The following is a 17,253-nucleotide window of genomic DNA, read 5'->3' as shown; positions in this document are numbered from 1 at the left end:
TAGTATTTCCATTACAGGCTTATTCAAAGCAAGTACAATCAGAAAGACTAGGCATAGCCAAGCTTGGTGGCTCATACCTTCAATCCCAGTACACAGGCTTGGTCTACAGAGCTAGATGTAGGACAAGCAAGGCTACACACAGAAACCCCTGCTCAAAGAACCAAAAAAACCAAACCAAAAAAAAAAACCCAAAAAAAACCCAAAACCAAACCAAACCAAACCAAAACAAAAAAAAAAACCACACACAAAACAAACAAACAAACAAACAAACAAACAAAAAACCCAACCAACCAAACCAAATATCACCAAGGGGGTGGGGTAGATTAGGCATCGTGTTCTCAATAGGAATCTCTAATTTCAATTTACAGAGTACTCCTTGAAATAGCTACCATTAACTGTGAAAGTGTCCCAATAGTCTCAGATCAAAGGAAGCATTCCTAGAAATGACCCAATGGTTCTTCCTTTACTACAGTGACTCGAGTCACTCCTTATCTAAAACTTTTTGTAGAAGTCACATATTTCCAGCATATTAACTTATTTTTCTCAAGAACATACTTTATTTCCATTGTTAGCTAATACAAAACAGATAAAAATCAAATCTATTTTGAAGAGGGGGAAATGGATATACAGAATATTACTGTCAAATATTGGGAACTTTAACTATAATATCAAAACACCAACACATTTTAGCACCATGCCAGCTACACATTTTAAAGGGTTTGAACATAAGGCCAGTTACTTGTGGAAGGTTAAATACAGTGATAGGAAACAGAAGAGTGCTAAGGCAGGAAAGGCTGAGATCTGGAAAATGATATGAAGTTAAGGGCAGGCAACTTCTCCTGTCTATCTTCCAGTCACTCCCAGAAACAAACACGTAACACCACGCAACCTCAACCCAGGAGGAGAATATGTATTATATTCGTTATACTTATTAGACTCTGAAGACGTTACAATATTAATAGGCTCTGTGTATCTAAGGTCCTATCTGAGTTATTCTTACGTCTGAGAAAACAAGCTAACACTTGGAATGTCACAGAAGGAAGACTGACTCACAGGTCTTGGAGTGACATGTGGGAGTGAATCCCATAGCTGGCAAGCCTAGATTACAACCTAGCATTGATGGCTAAACAAGAATCTATTCTTCTCTCAGTCACTGTCACAAGCCATAAAAAACTTTGTGAAGTTAAGCCAGCAATGTCTTGAAGCAAAAAGTGAAGCTTTTCAGAAGAAAAGGAAGTTTGTTGTCTAGATGTAATTTGAGACAAGGGTGAGTTCATTTTTGGCTTAGCTCCAGTGTGACTCTTTGGAGAATCAAACAGGAAATCCATAAAACTTCAAGAATTTGAGCATAAACAGAATATGTTTCTGTAAACTGTACAAGTATTATTACAGTGATTCCTAAACCAGTTTATAAAAAAAAAAAAAAAAATCCCAGAAAAGCAACTTGAAAATAAGTATCTAGTAGCCTCAGCCTAAAATTACATAATGGGAACTGTGGGTGGGACACCAAAATGACCACTGGCAAGTACTGAGTTCAAGAAATACAGAAAGCTAAACACCTGTGTGAGTGTTTTCAGACTCATTGATTTAGGAATTAGTGTGCAGGGTCTTCCTCATAGTCTGAAGGAAAGGGAGAGCAAGGTGGGTGATTCTTCTGTACTTGCAAATGTAGCTCTAAGATGCCTGGCACAGGTACTTCTAGCTCTTCTGCTCCTTTGCCTTCCCACTATGTTTCTAAGAATCCCACAAAAGAAATTCAGAAATACCTTTCAGTCCAAGGGGTTTTTCGGCCACATCTGAAAAATAAAGGATTGGCAAGCAAACCAGAAGAAATCTGCAGAGGCCTTTTGTGTTTCTCTAAGCCCAACTCACCTCACCATTGTCCTTGTCAACGCTGTGAGACTCGTCCAGAATCCTGTCTACTTCAACGTAATCTGGGTTGAAGGGCTCTTCATCCTGTGCGATTATAAGACCAAGTAACAGGCAGGAAAATCACTGCCAGTAAATTACTTATACTTCTACTTTATATTTCTAAGAATGAAAAAACAAAAAGGGCATCGTGTATTGACATAGCATCAAAATCTATAAACCTATTTTTTTACCTGTTACCAGGGACAGTCTCTTCTTGCTAACACACACTACTGTCTCCATACATGTTCTGGATTCCTTCTGGCCTTCTTAGTATTCTCTGTCTGTTGACCCAGTGCCCAGAACATACAATCTTGCTCTATTATGGTTCATAAAGCAAACACCTCTTCCTGACTCTGTATCACTCTGAAACTGTTTTTCTGCTCTGTTTCATATCTAAGCTTTTCCACCTCTGCTTCATCTCTTTTCACTTTTCCTTCTGCTTAAATACTAAAATTAAAAGTAAAAATCACAAATAACTTCTAAACTGTTAAATATAACAGACACATTTCTTTCCTTATGTAGCTTCAATGTCTAATTGGCAGTGACCCTAGATATAAAAAAAATTAAAGTTCCTTTATTACTGTTTCTACCAATACATTAGAAATTTGATTTTCAAAAGTTTTCTCAGACCAGACGTGGTAGTACATGACTTTAATCCCAGCACTTGGCGGAGACAGAGGCAGGCAGATTTCTGTGAGTTTGAGGCTATCCTGGTCTACAAAGTGAGTCCAGGACAGCCAAGGCTACACAGCGAAACCCTATCTAGAATTTTTAAGTTCTCTCAGACTGGAAATGAAGTTCAGTTGGTATGTAGAAGGCCCTGGGTTCCACCCCCAGTACACAGAAAGTATGTGCAATGTCTATGGTCTATGGGTCCTAGCACTCAGAGGTAAAGACAACACTGGAGGACAGAGGATCAGAAGTTTAGTGGGTCCGTGAATCAGCTTGGGCTACATGAGATTGTCTCAAACCAACCAAACAAGAAACAAAAATACTGTTCCTCTTAGTGAGATAGTCACTAGTATCTAAAGAGTCTATTGATAGTTAAAGACCAGTATTAGAAGAAGAGAACCTGGTGAGGACCAGGCTGCTTTATCATCTCTCCATAAAATACTCTACCCCTACTGACTTATCACAATCTCACAATCCTGAACTTTACAGCTAATCAACAGGCCATAATTAAACCCAGGAACACAAAAGCATGGCACCAATTAAATAATCAAAATTAAAACTCTATACTCATATACACAAACCAAGCAGGTCTTTGTAGAGGCTGACAGCTTGGTAATTAATTTGTACTAGGAAAGAAAGGGAAAGCCATATGATGGTACAGACTTTGTAATACCACCATTTGAGAGGTAAAGGCAGAAAGGTAAGTCTGAAGACAGCTTGAATTATACAGTGAGACTGTGTTGTCTCAGAAAGAAAAAAAAAAAAGAAAGAATAATCAATGCTATGCTAATTACCTCATGGAAGAAGTGCCGCATCTGAGCCATTTTGGTTTTGAACCGCTTTAATTTCTGATGGATCCTCTTATCCTTCTCCAGCTGGGAGATAGTTGCCCATTCACAGTGCAGATAGGAGCTAGAGTAGGTGGAAACAGCCAGTCATGCAGTGAGAACAGGACCCTGGCACTACAACACTGGGGATCTAGGGAAGCCAGCAACTGCGGGACAAATGTGTGCTTTAATAGGAGACAGCTTGGATCAGCGTTCCTTGAATGTGCACAAAAACTACCTGTTCTGGGGTACACTTAGACACCCACACTTCCAACCTGCACCCAGGCAATGCTAATTCTGTTGGTTCCCAAACTATAGTTCAGAGTAATTAAGGCAGAGAAGAAGACAAGGGATTTGATCAGAAATTGCTCTCACCCTCCTTTCCTTCTTACAAAGAAACAGTCATTTCAATTCCTGAAATTTTCTGACTAGCACTTGGAAAAAAGTAAGTTAAAAAAAAAAAAAAAGTCTCCAGGGGAGAGCCTTCCATAACCTCTAGGTTTAGGGAAGGCAGTAGTCTCCATGGAAGGCCTTCCACAGTCAATGGAGTTTAAGGTGAGCAATAGTTTCCAAAAGAGGCCCTTGAATAGCCTCTAGATTTAGGGTGAGCAGCTCTGAGTGCATGGAACTTACTAGTTCTTGTACTTGACAAAGAATTCCTCGGCCTCAGTGTACTGTCCAGAAGGAAGCTGAGAAGAAATACAGAAATCATAGTCATATATTTACCAAACACATCTTTTAATTTCACCCACATATGGCTAAATGTCATCCTAATGTTTCCTGAATATTTCATTGATCAAGGAACTAATCTAGCATGAGAGGTGTGAGAGCTGAAAAAGTAAGCTTTTATGTGGTAAAAGAAGAGATGGTAAGACAGTTTTCTAGATGGCTTTCATACACCATCTCTTTTTTAGGAGTGGTGGTGGCTCCTAGGAGGAGTGGAACTCACTCTGTAGTCCAGACTGGCCTTGAACTCAGAGATTCACCTGCTCTGCCTCCCACGTGCCACCACTGACTAGCTCTTATACCATCTCCTACAACTATACCCTAGCAATATATTATCATTCAAAGGTACTCATTAAATAAAACTTATGGGTGATGTAGCTTAGTAATAGAGAATCCCAATCACAGGAAAAAAAAAGTTTAAAAGTAAAAGCTATGTATCTATGAATTCAGCATTAAAGATGCCATGAATAACACTGAAGCAAGGCCTCACCTCTTTCTTCACAACTCGCATGGAAAGCACTTTGTCCACAATAGCTGCATCTTCTTCACTGGGATTCTCCTGTAGGAAAAGATGCTGTCAGTCAACTAATGGTTGAAAGAACAAAACTGGGTATGTATGGTATTCAAGCCAGTAATCTTTGCACTCCATGCATGTGTACACATGCACATGCAAACATACACACAGAACACAAGGTAAACTCTCAATCAAATGGCTAATGTTAGCTTACCACAAAGAACTGCATGGAAGGCAGAGTCTCGCCATCAGGTTCTTGCACTGGTTCTGGGAGGATAGGCTCGGGTTTTATTGGACCAGTTACATCAACCTCCTCCTCTTCTTCATCATCTGTTATCTTTATATCCAAGTCCTCTGTATATTTTTTTCGTTTAACTTGGCGGTTTGAACGTCTCTTCTGTAGAGGAAATAGTTAATTGCTCAGAACTCTCAGAGTAAAAACTTTTTTTTGAGACAGGGACTTATGTACCAGTGTTCCAGGCTAGCCCTGAACTTTCAAGCCTTTTGCCTTTTTCTCCAATGTACTGGTATTATCATATCTATGTGACCTTTCAAAGGAAAAACTTTTAGAAGTATATGTAAAAACTTTTAGCCTATGCTAACTGATGAAGATTTTATTCCAACATTCACATGAAAACATAAACCAAACAACGGTAATGAGCTTATTTGCCTAATCACATGACATAGTCATGCCTTCACATGGACTTTTTCTTGATTGTTTTACCAACAGCCAGGACCCATGGAGATACCTGCCCGGGTAAGCCCCTGATAAGAGGCTCTAAGAAATTCAAGTAGAGCTCTAGCCACAAGACATTACATGCTGCAGAGCGGAAGCAGCCCATCTGGCACATTTTCGTTTATAGGTAAAGATTTTATTTTCTTTCTTTCTTTTCTATATCTTATTCACTTACTATGTTTGCAGTGTGTGTGTGTTTAAGTTCAGTTATCAGGACAGCATTTGGGAGCCTGATTTCTCCTTCCACCAAGCATGAAACTCAGGTAGTCAGGCCTGCATGGCAAACTCTTTTACACCATGAACTATTTTATTGGCGCTTGATGCTTTGACAAAATAATTTCATATGTACTGTTCTGTAACTTTTTAAGTTACCCCTACTTATTTTTCTTTCTTTTTCTTTTCCTTAACTTTTTGGTTTTGTTTGTTGTCTTGAGGCAGGGTCTCTCTCTACACAGTCCTAGCTGTCCTAAAACTCACTCTGTAGACCAGGGTAGCTTGAACTTAAAGAGATCTGCCTGCCTCTGCTTCTTGACTGCTAGGATTTCTGGTCTGTGCCACCGTGCCTTTAAGTTTATTTAGTCAATGACACTGTGCCCGACTAAAGAACATTTTTAATTGGATGAGCTGACCCTAAAATATAGAGAAATAAACAGGTATGCTGAAAAAGAAATCAAGAGGGAAACAAAAACAAAACAAAACTCAATTTACAAAAGCCCTAAAGTGTGAACTATCTCTAAAATGAAAACATTAAACACAGAAGAAATGACACAATACTAAATTTGAGCAATCCTGCATTCCACAAAACTAAGAGGAAAGGAAAGATTGCCTGTGCTTATGAATTTAAAGAACTAATGCTACAAAGAGGGCTACCTCTCCAAAAGTACTCTGCAGGCTCAACATCATCCCATCAAAATTACCATAGTGTATTTTTTTTTCAACAATAGAAAAAGAAACTTGTAATGCCATAGCAACGCCATAGTGTTTAGACACCTACTCCAATGAAAAAGAATTTAGGGCTTTCCCAAATAAAAAGCTTCTGCACAGCAAAATAAATAATTACCACGGTGAAAAGAAAAATCCACAGAATCGAAAAAATATTATTTTATTATACATAAGAAAAGAATAATAGCTATACTATATAAAGAGTTTAAGGCTGAAAAGATGATCCAGTGGGTAAAGGTGTTTGCTAGCCAGCCTGACAAACTGAGCTTAATCCTTGAATCCACATGCTCTAAGGAAAGAACCAATCCCTGTAAATTGTCCCATGAACTCCACATGTACACCTTAGTATGTTGGTCCTATAACATACATAGATACGCACAAATAAACAAATGTCAAATATTATATTAAAGAATTAAAAAAAAATTAAACACTCAAAATACAAGTCACTCCAATCAACAAAGGGCAAATTAATTAAACAGACAGCTCTCCATCAAAGAATTGAAAATGGCCATTAAACTTGAGTGGTACATTAAGATTTTTCTGGGTGTCCAGTAAGACAGCTCAGTTAATAAAGGCATCAGACACCAATCCTGAGGGCCTGAGTTTGATCTCTGAGTCCCACATAGTAGGACAAGAGAACTGACTCTTGGAAGTAGTCCCTCTGATTGCTACCCACCCTCTTTTTAAAAAGTTAAAAAAAAAAAAAAGACTATTTTGGGCTACACAGACAGGGTCTTAAAAACACTACTAACAACAACAATGTTTAATGTCCTTAGCCATCAGAAAAATGCATATATGAATTATATCAAGACTCCATTTCAGTCCTGTCACAAGCAAGAAAACAGGCGTAAGCAAGGTAGTGGGTAATATGAACCATTAAGTATCCCTGGAAGAATTGTAATTAGTCCAGCCACTATGGAAACCAGTATGGTGGTTCCTCAAATACTCCAAGTAAAACCATCATGTGGCTTAGGTACATCAGTCCATCTTACAGAAGGAACCTAGTCAGCAAACCACAGGGCACCCGTACAACTACGTGCATTGTGGCACTACTAATGACAGCCAAATTATGGATTGTACTGCTAGCTGATGAGTATATTAAAAAAATGTGGCATATACACGAAATGGAGAGAATTGGAGAGCATCATTTTTTGTCAACTAAAATAAGTTTGGTTAACAAAGACAATTATAGCATATTTTCTCTCATGTGCAGAATCTAGACTTAATATATGGACAGAAGACATAAGAGTAGACAGAGTTGGGTGTGATGGATGATGGTGCATGGCTATAATTTTAGCACTTATTTGTCAGGAGCAGGAGAATGAGGAGTTCAAAACCAGTCTTACTAATAATAAGACCCTGTTTCAAGAAATTAAAAACAAAGCAAAATGACAAAGAGACTAGCTGAAAGGGAAGGAAATGAGATAGTAATAGAGAGTTGTTATGGCTAACACTCATTGTCAACTAGGCCTTAGAATCACCTAGGAGACACATCCAGAGCACTTCTTTAAGGACATTTCCAGAGAGGTTTTCCAGAAGGGAAAACCCACCCTGAAATGAGTAGCACCGTCCCTGTATGCCCAGGCTGAATAAGGTGGACAAAGAAGAGAGTTGAGTGCCATCATTCACCTGTTTCCTGACTGCAGACAAGATGTGACCCAGGTGACTCAAATCCCTCCCTAACACCAATAAGGCTGGCTGTTCACACTCTGTCCACTCCGTCATGGTGGACTATACCCTTAAACCGCAAAAAACAAGCTCTTTCTCCATAAGTTGTGTCTGTCACACTTTGAGTTTGAGAAAAGCATACAATATGCTGACCTGTAATCTTTTCTTTCATTTTTAAGAATTTAAAAAAAAAAATTATGCCTGTAAGTGTTTTGCTTGTGTATTTATGCCCTGTGTGCGCAGTGTGCACAGAGACCAAAAGTGGGAATCCGATCTCCTGGAACTGGAGGCTCCTGGAAGAACAGCCAGTGCTATTAACTGCTGAGCTACCCCTTCAATCCCTAACCTGAGTTTTTGGTGTTCCCCACCCCCCCACCAAACTGGCAAAAATTTAAAATGTTTGAGGAAAATATTTTGAACACAGACTAGGAATATATTTGAGTGGAAATATTTGTGTAACATGCTCAAGACCCTGAATTTGAAGCCCAAAATAGGAGGTAGAAGAAAAACAGGAACTCAGACATGCTTGTCATCTGAGTGGAGGAAAATCTGGATTTATCCTTTGACAGCAAATACACATCAAAATGCTGGTTTTTATATTTGCATATGTACACAATCTGTAGCACTAACTGTACTAAAATATCAGAAAAAAACTTAAATGACCATAGGCGAAGTACTAGTTAAACAATTATGTCAGTCGAAATAAAGTAGCACCGAATTATTAAACAGATGAAACAGATGGAAAATACCAAAGTTTTAAAGTATAACAACAAAACCTTTATGATTAAGAGTATAAAATAGCACATCATTTGGAAAACAGGCAAATTTTATCCAGTTACATGTTTAGCCTATAATCTGTTAATTTAAGTTCTAGGGATTTAGTCATAAGACATTAAAGTCTGTCCACAGAATACTTTGTACTAAGATTTTTCATTTTGCCTTTCACATAACAGTCACAAATCAGACACCTCAAACGTCCACCAACAGGAAAATAAATACATAAATTACACTCATACATATTTATTCAAATCAACTATACTCAAGAAAAAAGTAGTAACAACTGATACATTCATCACTGACAATCTCAAGACATCTGAAAGAAATCAGGCCCTTGGTAAACCACTAGGGTTAAAAAAAAAAAAAAGCCAGATGCAGCCATTTACACCTGTAATCTCACAACTCAGGGGAAAGCAGAAGGCTTGTTAAAAGTACAAGGCCTTGAGGCAAGCAAGGGCTACCCGGTAAGTTGAGGGCAGTATTGGACTACAGTACAACAGTGACCAGACCACAGAAGTGACACACACATGTGGCTCTCTACGTAACTATCATGTACCCTGTATCACCTAGGGACTTGGGGAACAAAAAGGCCACCACATGAAGGCTAACCACTTGGCCTAAAGAACTGTGAAGCACTGGGCTGTGGTGGCTCATGCTTTTAATCCCAGCACGCAGAAGGGAGAGGCAAGAGATTCTCTGAGTTCAAAGGTAGCCTAGCCCTAGAGGGGCAGGGCTACAGAGTAAACCCTGTGTGGAACGGACACACTGGGATGACAAACTGAACCAAACTAAACCTCATTTTGTTGAAATATACCAGGAACATATGGCAGTATGTTATCACCAACAGAAAATTGGCTGACAGGCATATTTTATTCTACATTACTATGCAAAGTCTAGTTATGTACAAAGGATCACAGATACTCCCTACTTTTTATCTTTGATATTACTGCCTTTTATAATTATTGTAGTGTTCTTAAGATAACATCTCTCCATTAATTCATTATTTAAGAGACAGGATCTCAAAAATCAAAACAAAACAAAACAAACAAAAGAGACAGGAACTCTTTGTATAGCCTCGGCTGGCCTAGAACTCACTATGTACACCAAGCTGGTCTTGAGCTCACAGAAATCTTTCTGCCTATAGCTCTGCCTCTCCGATGCTGGGATTAAAGACATGTGCCACCACACCTGGCTTTAAAAAAAATAGTTAAAAAATGAAAAAAGATTACTTGGGTTTACTTTAAAATAAACGAGAAAGGGGCAATGGTCAGCTCGAGGTAAATATTCAAGTAGGAGACTTTATTAAATAGTCTCTATGTTTGTATATATTTGAAATTTTTCACAATAAAAAAGTAGCACAGGAAGTAGGTGTGGAATACTATTAAGTGGAAGTAGCATGCCATAAAAAAAAAAAAAGAAAAAAAGTTCTTGAAGGGTTTAAATACAACCCTGCACACTGATCCAAATTAACAAACAAAACTGGTTCTTGAGGAGAACTGGGACCTGGAGTCTGGAATGGGACATTTTTGTTTGGTTGTTTTTGTGGTTGTTGCTTTTTTTGGCATGTACAGTATACACGACTACAATTGGCTATCTTTGTTCACTGTCCTCCACTTTATTCACTAATTGAAAGTGATGGAGCTCTGGCAACTGTGAATTTGGAGACTAACCTTTACCTCCCAGCACCACATGCTAAGTTTGCACTTTTACTTTTTAATGTCTCACAATGAATCTGAAGTTAAACAAAAGATCTGGCTATGTTTACTGGTCAATGAGCTTTGGAGACCCATCTGCCTCCACCACCACCAGCACTTAAGTGCTGTATCTAGCCTTTCATCCTAGTTTTGGGGAGTCTATGCTCAGGTTCTTATGCTTTGGGGGCAAGCAATTTACCAGTTGAGTCATCTCCCAGTCCCTTGTTGTTGTTGTTTTTTTTGTTTGTTTGTTTTGTTTTTTATAAAGGATCTCACTCAGTATCCCAGGTTATCCTTGAGCTCAGCAATCATTCTACTTCACAGTTTCCCGTGTATTGTGGACACCTCACTTGGCTTGGAACAGAATTTCATAGTTTACAATTTAGCACTGTTAAACTTTTTCTCTGATCTTCTTAACCTTTCCAGAAGCTAAATACGGGGTTCTCTAGCATCCAAGTCCCAATTATATGTGAATATACAGATACGTAATTTTCTTTTTGAGACAAAGTGTCATGTATCCCAAACTAGCCTAAAATTCACTGTGTCTGGAGAATGGTCTTGACCTTCTGAACCTCCTGCCTCTAAGTCCCAAGTGATGGGATTATAGGTGTGTGCCACCATGCAGAGGATGAAACTCAGGGCTTTTGTGCCTGCAAGGAAAGCACTCTACCAATGGAGCCACTGAAAAAAAATAAAATGACTAATGGCAAAATATTAAACAAACAGACAAACAAACAAAAAGCACCACAGTCCAAAAGGCCAAAAAGATTACAATAATCATGATATTTATCTTAATTAAAGTCAATTCTTAAAAGCTTATTAATTAAGGTGGACCTAAACCCAAGGCTGGTGCTCCCTTCCCTCCTTTATGCTGTTCTTTCCTTCTCTTCCTGTTCCTCTCACTGCCCTTCTTCTATCCCTTGCCACCTCCTTTCCCTTTTAAAATTTCTTAGTGTTTTACCCAGGTTGGCTTCCCGGATTCAAGTCTTAGACATAGCATCATACTTGGCCTTGTGTTCCTGTGACAAAGGCACAGTGTAGCTCATTCCTGTAATCCCAGCACTCAGTATATACAAGCAGGAAGACTGTTTGAGGTCAGTCTGGGATAACATGGTATCTTACCAACAAGCCAAATAAAATATAAAATTAGGACACAAAGACACCATGGCCATGAAGAAAGACCTCGTGAGGGTCCAGCAATAAGTTGGCCAGCTACACCTCCAGGAGACAAGCCTCAGGAAATATGAAACACAAGACTTAGTTCTTAAGATTTCTAGGCTCTCAGACTATCAGAAGAAATAAACATTTAGCTGGGCACAATGGTACACACTGTAATCCCAGCTAATCAGGAGGCTAGATGGGAAGATCAATTATCAGCTGGACCAATTTGGCAAGACTGTCCTATAAATAAGGCAAAGGGCTGGGGACATAGCTCAGGGGTAGAATCCTTGCCTAGCATGCACAAGGCCCCAGGCTCAACCCTCAACTTCAAGAATTACACACAAACAACAAAACAGCAACAGCATTAACATTTGCATTTCATCATGAGCTTACATGGTTTGCTCAGTTGTTGTTATTTGTTGTTTGTTTGTTTTGTTACTGTGTAGCCTTGGCTGTCCTGGACTTGCATTGTAGACCAGGCTGGCCTCGAACTCACACTGATCAGCCTGCCTCAGGTTTGCTCAGTTCTGGAAACACAGGAATTTGGGGAAACTAGTACTGACATTCTCATAGAGACTATTTTTACTTCAGATGTTAGAACCAGAATGCTTATGTTTTACTAAGTTCTTTAAGGGCCCTTACCTAAAAGCTACTAATTGCCTAAAAAAGACTGAGATTTAGACTATACTGACCAGGTCCAGCAACTGTGGGGGAATATTTTTGGCTCTGGCCTCTTGGCTGCAATTAAGCATGTATTTTTTCCTTTGTTTGTTTTTTTTTTCCCAACAAGTGAACTATACCTTATATGAAATGTTTCCGATAAGTAGTCCAGATTTTGGAATTTTTTTCAATTTTAGAATAGTTGCAAATATACACCAAGGCCTTATAGTTCAGACCTGTAGTCCTAGTCACTCAGGAGGCTGAGACAGAAAGACTGAGGCTCAAGCCCAGCTTGGGCTAAGAATGAGGTCCAGGCTGGACAATTTTGTTTTGCTTCAAAACAGGGCTGGCTCAGTGACAGAGCATTTGTCTAGCCTTGGCTTCTATGCCTAACCCCGCCCCCCCCCCACACACACACAAAAGAAAAGAAAAAGTGTGCATATGCTAAATGCTGTGATCAACCATCACTTATACAATAGCTGAAAATATATAGTATTTTTACAAGGTTAGGTATGGAATTTTTTTCTCACTTGTGTCATGCTGTCCAAAAAACTTTTGGATTTTGGAGCTCGAAGGATGGGTCACATACTAAGAGCATACATGACTCTTGCAGGACCTGGGCTCAGCTCCCAGCACAAATATAGTGACTCCCAAATGGCTGTAGCTCCTGTTCCAATGAATATGATGCCCTTTCTGGCCTGCAGGCACTGCATGCATTTGTGCACACAGTTTCACACAAGCACATAAACATAAAAAGGTTTTAGACTGTATATTGAATGTGTTGATGATGCACTCTATAATCCCAGAATTTGGGAGATGGAAAAGGCAGATGGATCACCAATAACAAGGCCTGGCTAGGCTACAAAATGATCTCCAGAACAGCCTCGACTACGTGGACTCTTTACTTCAGATGTTCAGAGCCAGAACGCTCACACTGTGCTAAGACTTTAAGGTCTCTTTACCTGGATGCTGCTTTCCTCGTCCTCCCGGGGAGACTGTGCAGGCATAACTTCCACATCAGAGTTGTCAGATGATGTGTTACGTTTCCTCTTCTTGCCCACTACAGGAGTGATGGTGCTAACAAAGGGAAACCAAGTTCATTTTCAATGAAGGCACGGACACTTTATGAATAAGAAAACATTATTAATTAACTAAACCTCCAGACAGAAATATCCAGGTCTAAAGGAAAATAAAAAGTTGATTTTCCAGTCTACAGTACAAATGCTATAGAATCAGTGTCTGAAAAAGATGGCACTCAGGTTTGTAAGGATAACCCTGTCCTGACAGAGACTTTGCTAAAGACCAATTGACAGAGATCAAATTTATTTCATTATTATTATTATTTTTAAAGACGCATTTACTTTCTGTGGAAAATGTTTTGCCTACATACATGTAGGTGCTCCGGCTGCATGCCTGGTAATGGCAGAAGTCAGAAGAGGGCATCAGATTCTCTGAACTGGAGTTACAGATGCTTGTAAGCTGCCTTATGGAACTGGCAACTGAACTGTGGTCATCTGCACTCTTCACTGCTATGCTATCTCTTAAGACTCCCAAAATTTGCTATTTTAAAAGGCAGGAAGGCTACACGGCTTGAAGAACACACAGCCTTAGACCTTGTTGAGGGAGTGGGCTTCCTATGGTTCTTGTTGCAATCTTGAATTCTTTTTCTTTTATTTCTTATAGTTACTTTCTTATTAATTTCTACTCTGTGTGTTCTTCAGGGGATCTGATGCCGTATATAAAGCAGCTCTTATGAGTGGATGGTAGGGGTACTGAAAAATCTCTTCTACATGACAGTGATAAAAATGTCAGCAATGGGCAAAGTCATGTCCAAAAGATTCTCTTATTTAAACATTTCGTTTAAACACAATAGGACAGAGAAATGAAAGGTCTTATTATCTATGACAGGTCCAATGGGTAGCTACTATGCACAACTAACTCTTACTGATTTATCTTCACAGAAGTGTGCTGTCTCCAGCCCCCCATCATGGCAGCAGGCAGACTTACTTTAGCTTACTCTTGCCCTTCGTTTTAGAGGCAGCAGAGGTTTTGTTCTTCTTAGGTTTTTCCTCCTTCAGCCTTTCTCCACCACTCTTCTTCCTGCGTTTCTTTTCACCTTCCTCCTCAGGCCGGACGCTAGGCAGCTCGTCCTCATTCAGCACTCGAGGTATGTTTTGCTCACCCCTGGCCCGGGCCCTAGCAATGGCCTCTGCTACAATCCGGTTTGCTTTCTCTTGCTTTTTCTGGTGCTCAAGCCTGCGGTTCTCCTCCATTCCAGTCTTGCCCCCAGTATGAGGGGCACAGCTTGCTGGTGATGACAGCGCTGCCACTTCACTGGCACTTAGAACTTTAACCACAGAGAGCCCAGAAGAGGCTCCCTGAGAAGAGCCAGCCTGAAGAAACAAAGATACTACAGTTTCAACATGTTTGCAATTTAAATGGCCTAAATAAAACAAGGTATACTCAGCCAGATATGGGGGCATAGATAGGCTTGTAATTCTAGCACATGGGAGGCAGGGGAAAAAGAATTGATTGCCCAGTAGCTCAAGGTCAACCTGGCCTACATAGTTTAAGGTCCAGGCCAGCAAAGGGTTACATAATGAGACCCTGTCCACACCACACACACACACACACACACACACACACACACACACACACACACCACCACCACCACCACCACCACCACCACCACAACACATATCATAAACAAAATACAAAGATACAAAGTAGGTACGGATGCCTTAAAAATCAGGCTCAGAGTTAAGACTCACTGAAACTAGATAGATCTGCCGAAAATGATAAAAAAAATTCAAGAAAATTAAACTTTAGATATTCTTTTGCCATGCTTTCATGTTTATTATTTTAGAAAATTTACAACTTACACAACTCATCTTTGCCTTAAATATGCAAAAGTTCGGATCATTCCCTTCACTTATATTTATCACCCTTGTGTGTACATGAATGTGTAAATGAGTGCATGTGTGCCTGCCTATGTGTGTTTTCGTGGTGTGTGTGTGTGCACAGACATGGATACAGAGCCAAAGATAGAACTGGTCTTGTATCCCCTGGAGCTGTAGTTACAGCCATCTGAAGTGGGTCCTGGGAACTGAACTCAGGTCCTCTGAAAGAGCAGGTAGTGCTCTTAATCACTTGGTCATCTTACCGGCCTCATTAACTATTTCTTTATTCTTCAAATGAGACACAATTTCATAAGAAATATTAATTTGTATGTGTATGATGTAAGCTAGAGGATGATGGGCATTCTCTGTTGCTCTAATTCCCACGAGACAGCTTCTCACTAAAGCTAGAACTAAGCAAGTGACTAAGTCCAAAAGACCCTCTCTTTTGTCCCCCTGCAAAACTGGGGTTATGTTTGTGCCTACCATATCCACCTTCTTCATTTTTTTTTCTTTTTATAAGACAGGGTTTCTCTGTGAAGCCTTGGCTGTCCTGATGTAGACCAGGCTGCCTACTTCAGCCTCCTGAGTACTGGAATTAAAGGCATGAGCCACCACTGCCCAGCTCACCTACCTTTCTAACGCAGATGCTAGGCATTTGATTTCACACCCTCATGCTTGTACTGCATCCATAGAGCCAGCTCCGTAACCCCATCTTTAAATATATATTTTGTATGTGCTATGTTTTTGTGTACATGTTTGGGGTATGTAGGTGTACGTGGGGGAACCAAAGGACAATGTTCCCTTCTGTGTCTCCTCAATTGCTTTCTACTTTTCTCTCTCTCTCTAAAGATCAATCCCTTTCTTTTCTTTTCCTTCCTTCCTTGCTTGTTACGTCCTCAGGCAGAGGTAGGCAGATCTCTGAGTTTAAGGCCAGCCTGGTTTACAAACTGAAATTCAGGACAGCCAGGGCTACACAGAACTCTGTCTCAAACAGAATAGAACAGAACAGAAAACAAAACCAAAAAGGTACATTCTCTCTATGTAGTCCTAACTGGCCTAGAGCAAGCTGAGATCCACCTGTCTCTGCATTCTAGGTGCTGGGATTAAAGTCACCACACTGAAGACAGGGTCTCTCACCGAACTGAGGACTCACTGTTTAGGGCTGTCCAGAAAGCCCTAGGGACCCTCCTGTCTCCACCTTCTTAGTGCAGGGATCATTTTCCATAAAGGTGCTTGGGATCACAACTTGTGCAGAGGTAATGTCAAATCATTCTTTTCTTGAATATTTTATCTATTTGGTTATTTGAGACAGGGTTTATCTATTATGTAGCTCTGGTTGTCCTGGAATTCACTGTATAAATCAGGATGGCCTCACATTCACAGAGATGCACCTGCTTTAGCCTTCCCCAGGAGGGCTATGATTAAGGGTGAATGACACTATGCCTGGCTCTGTTCTTTTCAAGGTTTATTCAGCATTCTACCTGAACACTAAAAGAGGGCACCAGATCCCACAATAGATGGTTGTGAGCCACCATGTGGTTGCTGGAAATTGAACTCAGGACCTTTGGAAGAACAGCCAGTCTTCTTAACCTCTGAGCCATCTCTCCAGCCCAGCCTGGTTTTTTGTTTTTTGTTTTTTTTTTGAGAGTTGAGACAGTGTTGCTATGCAGCACAGCCCAGGCCAAGTTCCTCCACCTCACCACATAATATTATAATAAAGAAAAGACTACAAACAGTTTAAACACAAATATTATGGAAATCATCACTTCAAGCTGAACAAGAATTTTTATTTTTTTCCTGAGACAGGGTTTCTCTGTGTAGCCCCGGCTGTCCTGCTCGGTTTGTAGTCTAGGCTGGCACTGAACTCAGAGAACTCTGCCTGCTTCTGCCTCCCAGAATGCTGGGATTACAGGTGTGCAGCACCATGCTCCGTTTCAACAATAATTCTTAACCTGTGCATGATTTAATCAAAACAAGGTTTCCACAGGTGAAATAAAAATATTTACACCTCAGTTTCAAGGTATAAACCATAACTTCCCACTGTCAGCAATAGTGCTTACTGAAG

The 17,253-nt window shown here is 40.0% G+C and overlaps 1 protein-coding gene across 6 annotated transcripts in view; it reads right to left on the bottom strand.

Annotated features, from left to right (window-relative positions):
• Chd8 (chromodomain helicase DNA binding protein 8) overlaps positions 1-17,253 on the bottom strand; it is a 68,819-nt gene that overhangs the window by 27,093 nt on the left and 24,473 nt on the right. For all 6 annotated transcript variants that reach the window (XM_021652317.2, XM_021652321.2, XM_021652319.2 and 3 more), the window contains exons 4-10: positions 14,296-14,681; positions 13,251-13,365; positions 4,865-5,047; positions 4,627-4,695; positions 4,044-4,099; positions 3,378-3,495; positions 1,873-1,956 (exon numbers count right to left, since the gene is read on the bottom strand). In XM_021652317.2, the coding sequence (XP_021507992.1) occupies positions 1,873-1,956; positions 3,378-3,495; positions 4,044-4,099; positions 4,627-4,695; positions 4,865-5,047; positions 13,251-13,365; positions 14,296-14,681 (1,011 nt within the window). The remainder of the gene's footprint in view (positions 1-1,872; positions 1,957-3,377; positions 3,496-4,043; positions 4,100-4,626; positions 4,696-4,864; positions 5,048-13,250; positions 13,366-14,295; positions 14,682-17,253) is intronic.

This window comes from Meriones unguiculatus, chromosome 9, assembly GCF_030254825.1.
Source record: "Meriones unguiculatus strain TT.TT164.6M chromosome 9, Bangor_MerUng_6.1, whole genome shotgun sequence".
Classification (NCBI taxonomy): Eukaryota; Metazoa; Chordata; class Mammalia; order Rodentia; family Muridae; genus Meriones; species Meriones unguiculatus.
Note: the sequence above shows the minus strand (reverse complement) of the source record. Positions and strands in the feature narration are given on the sequence as shown.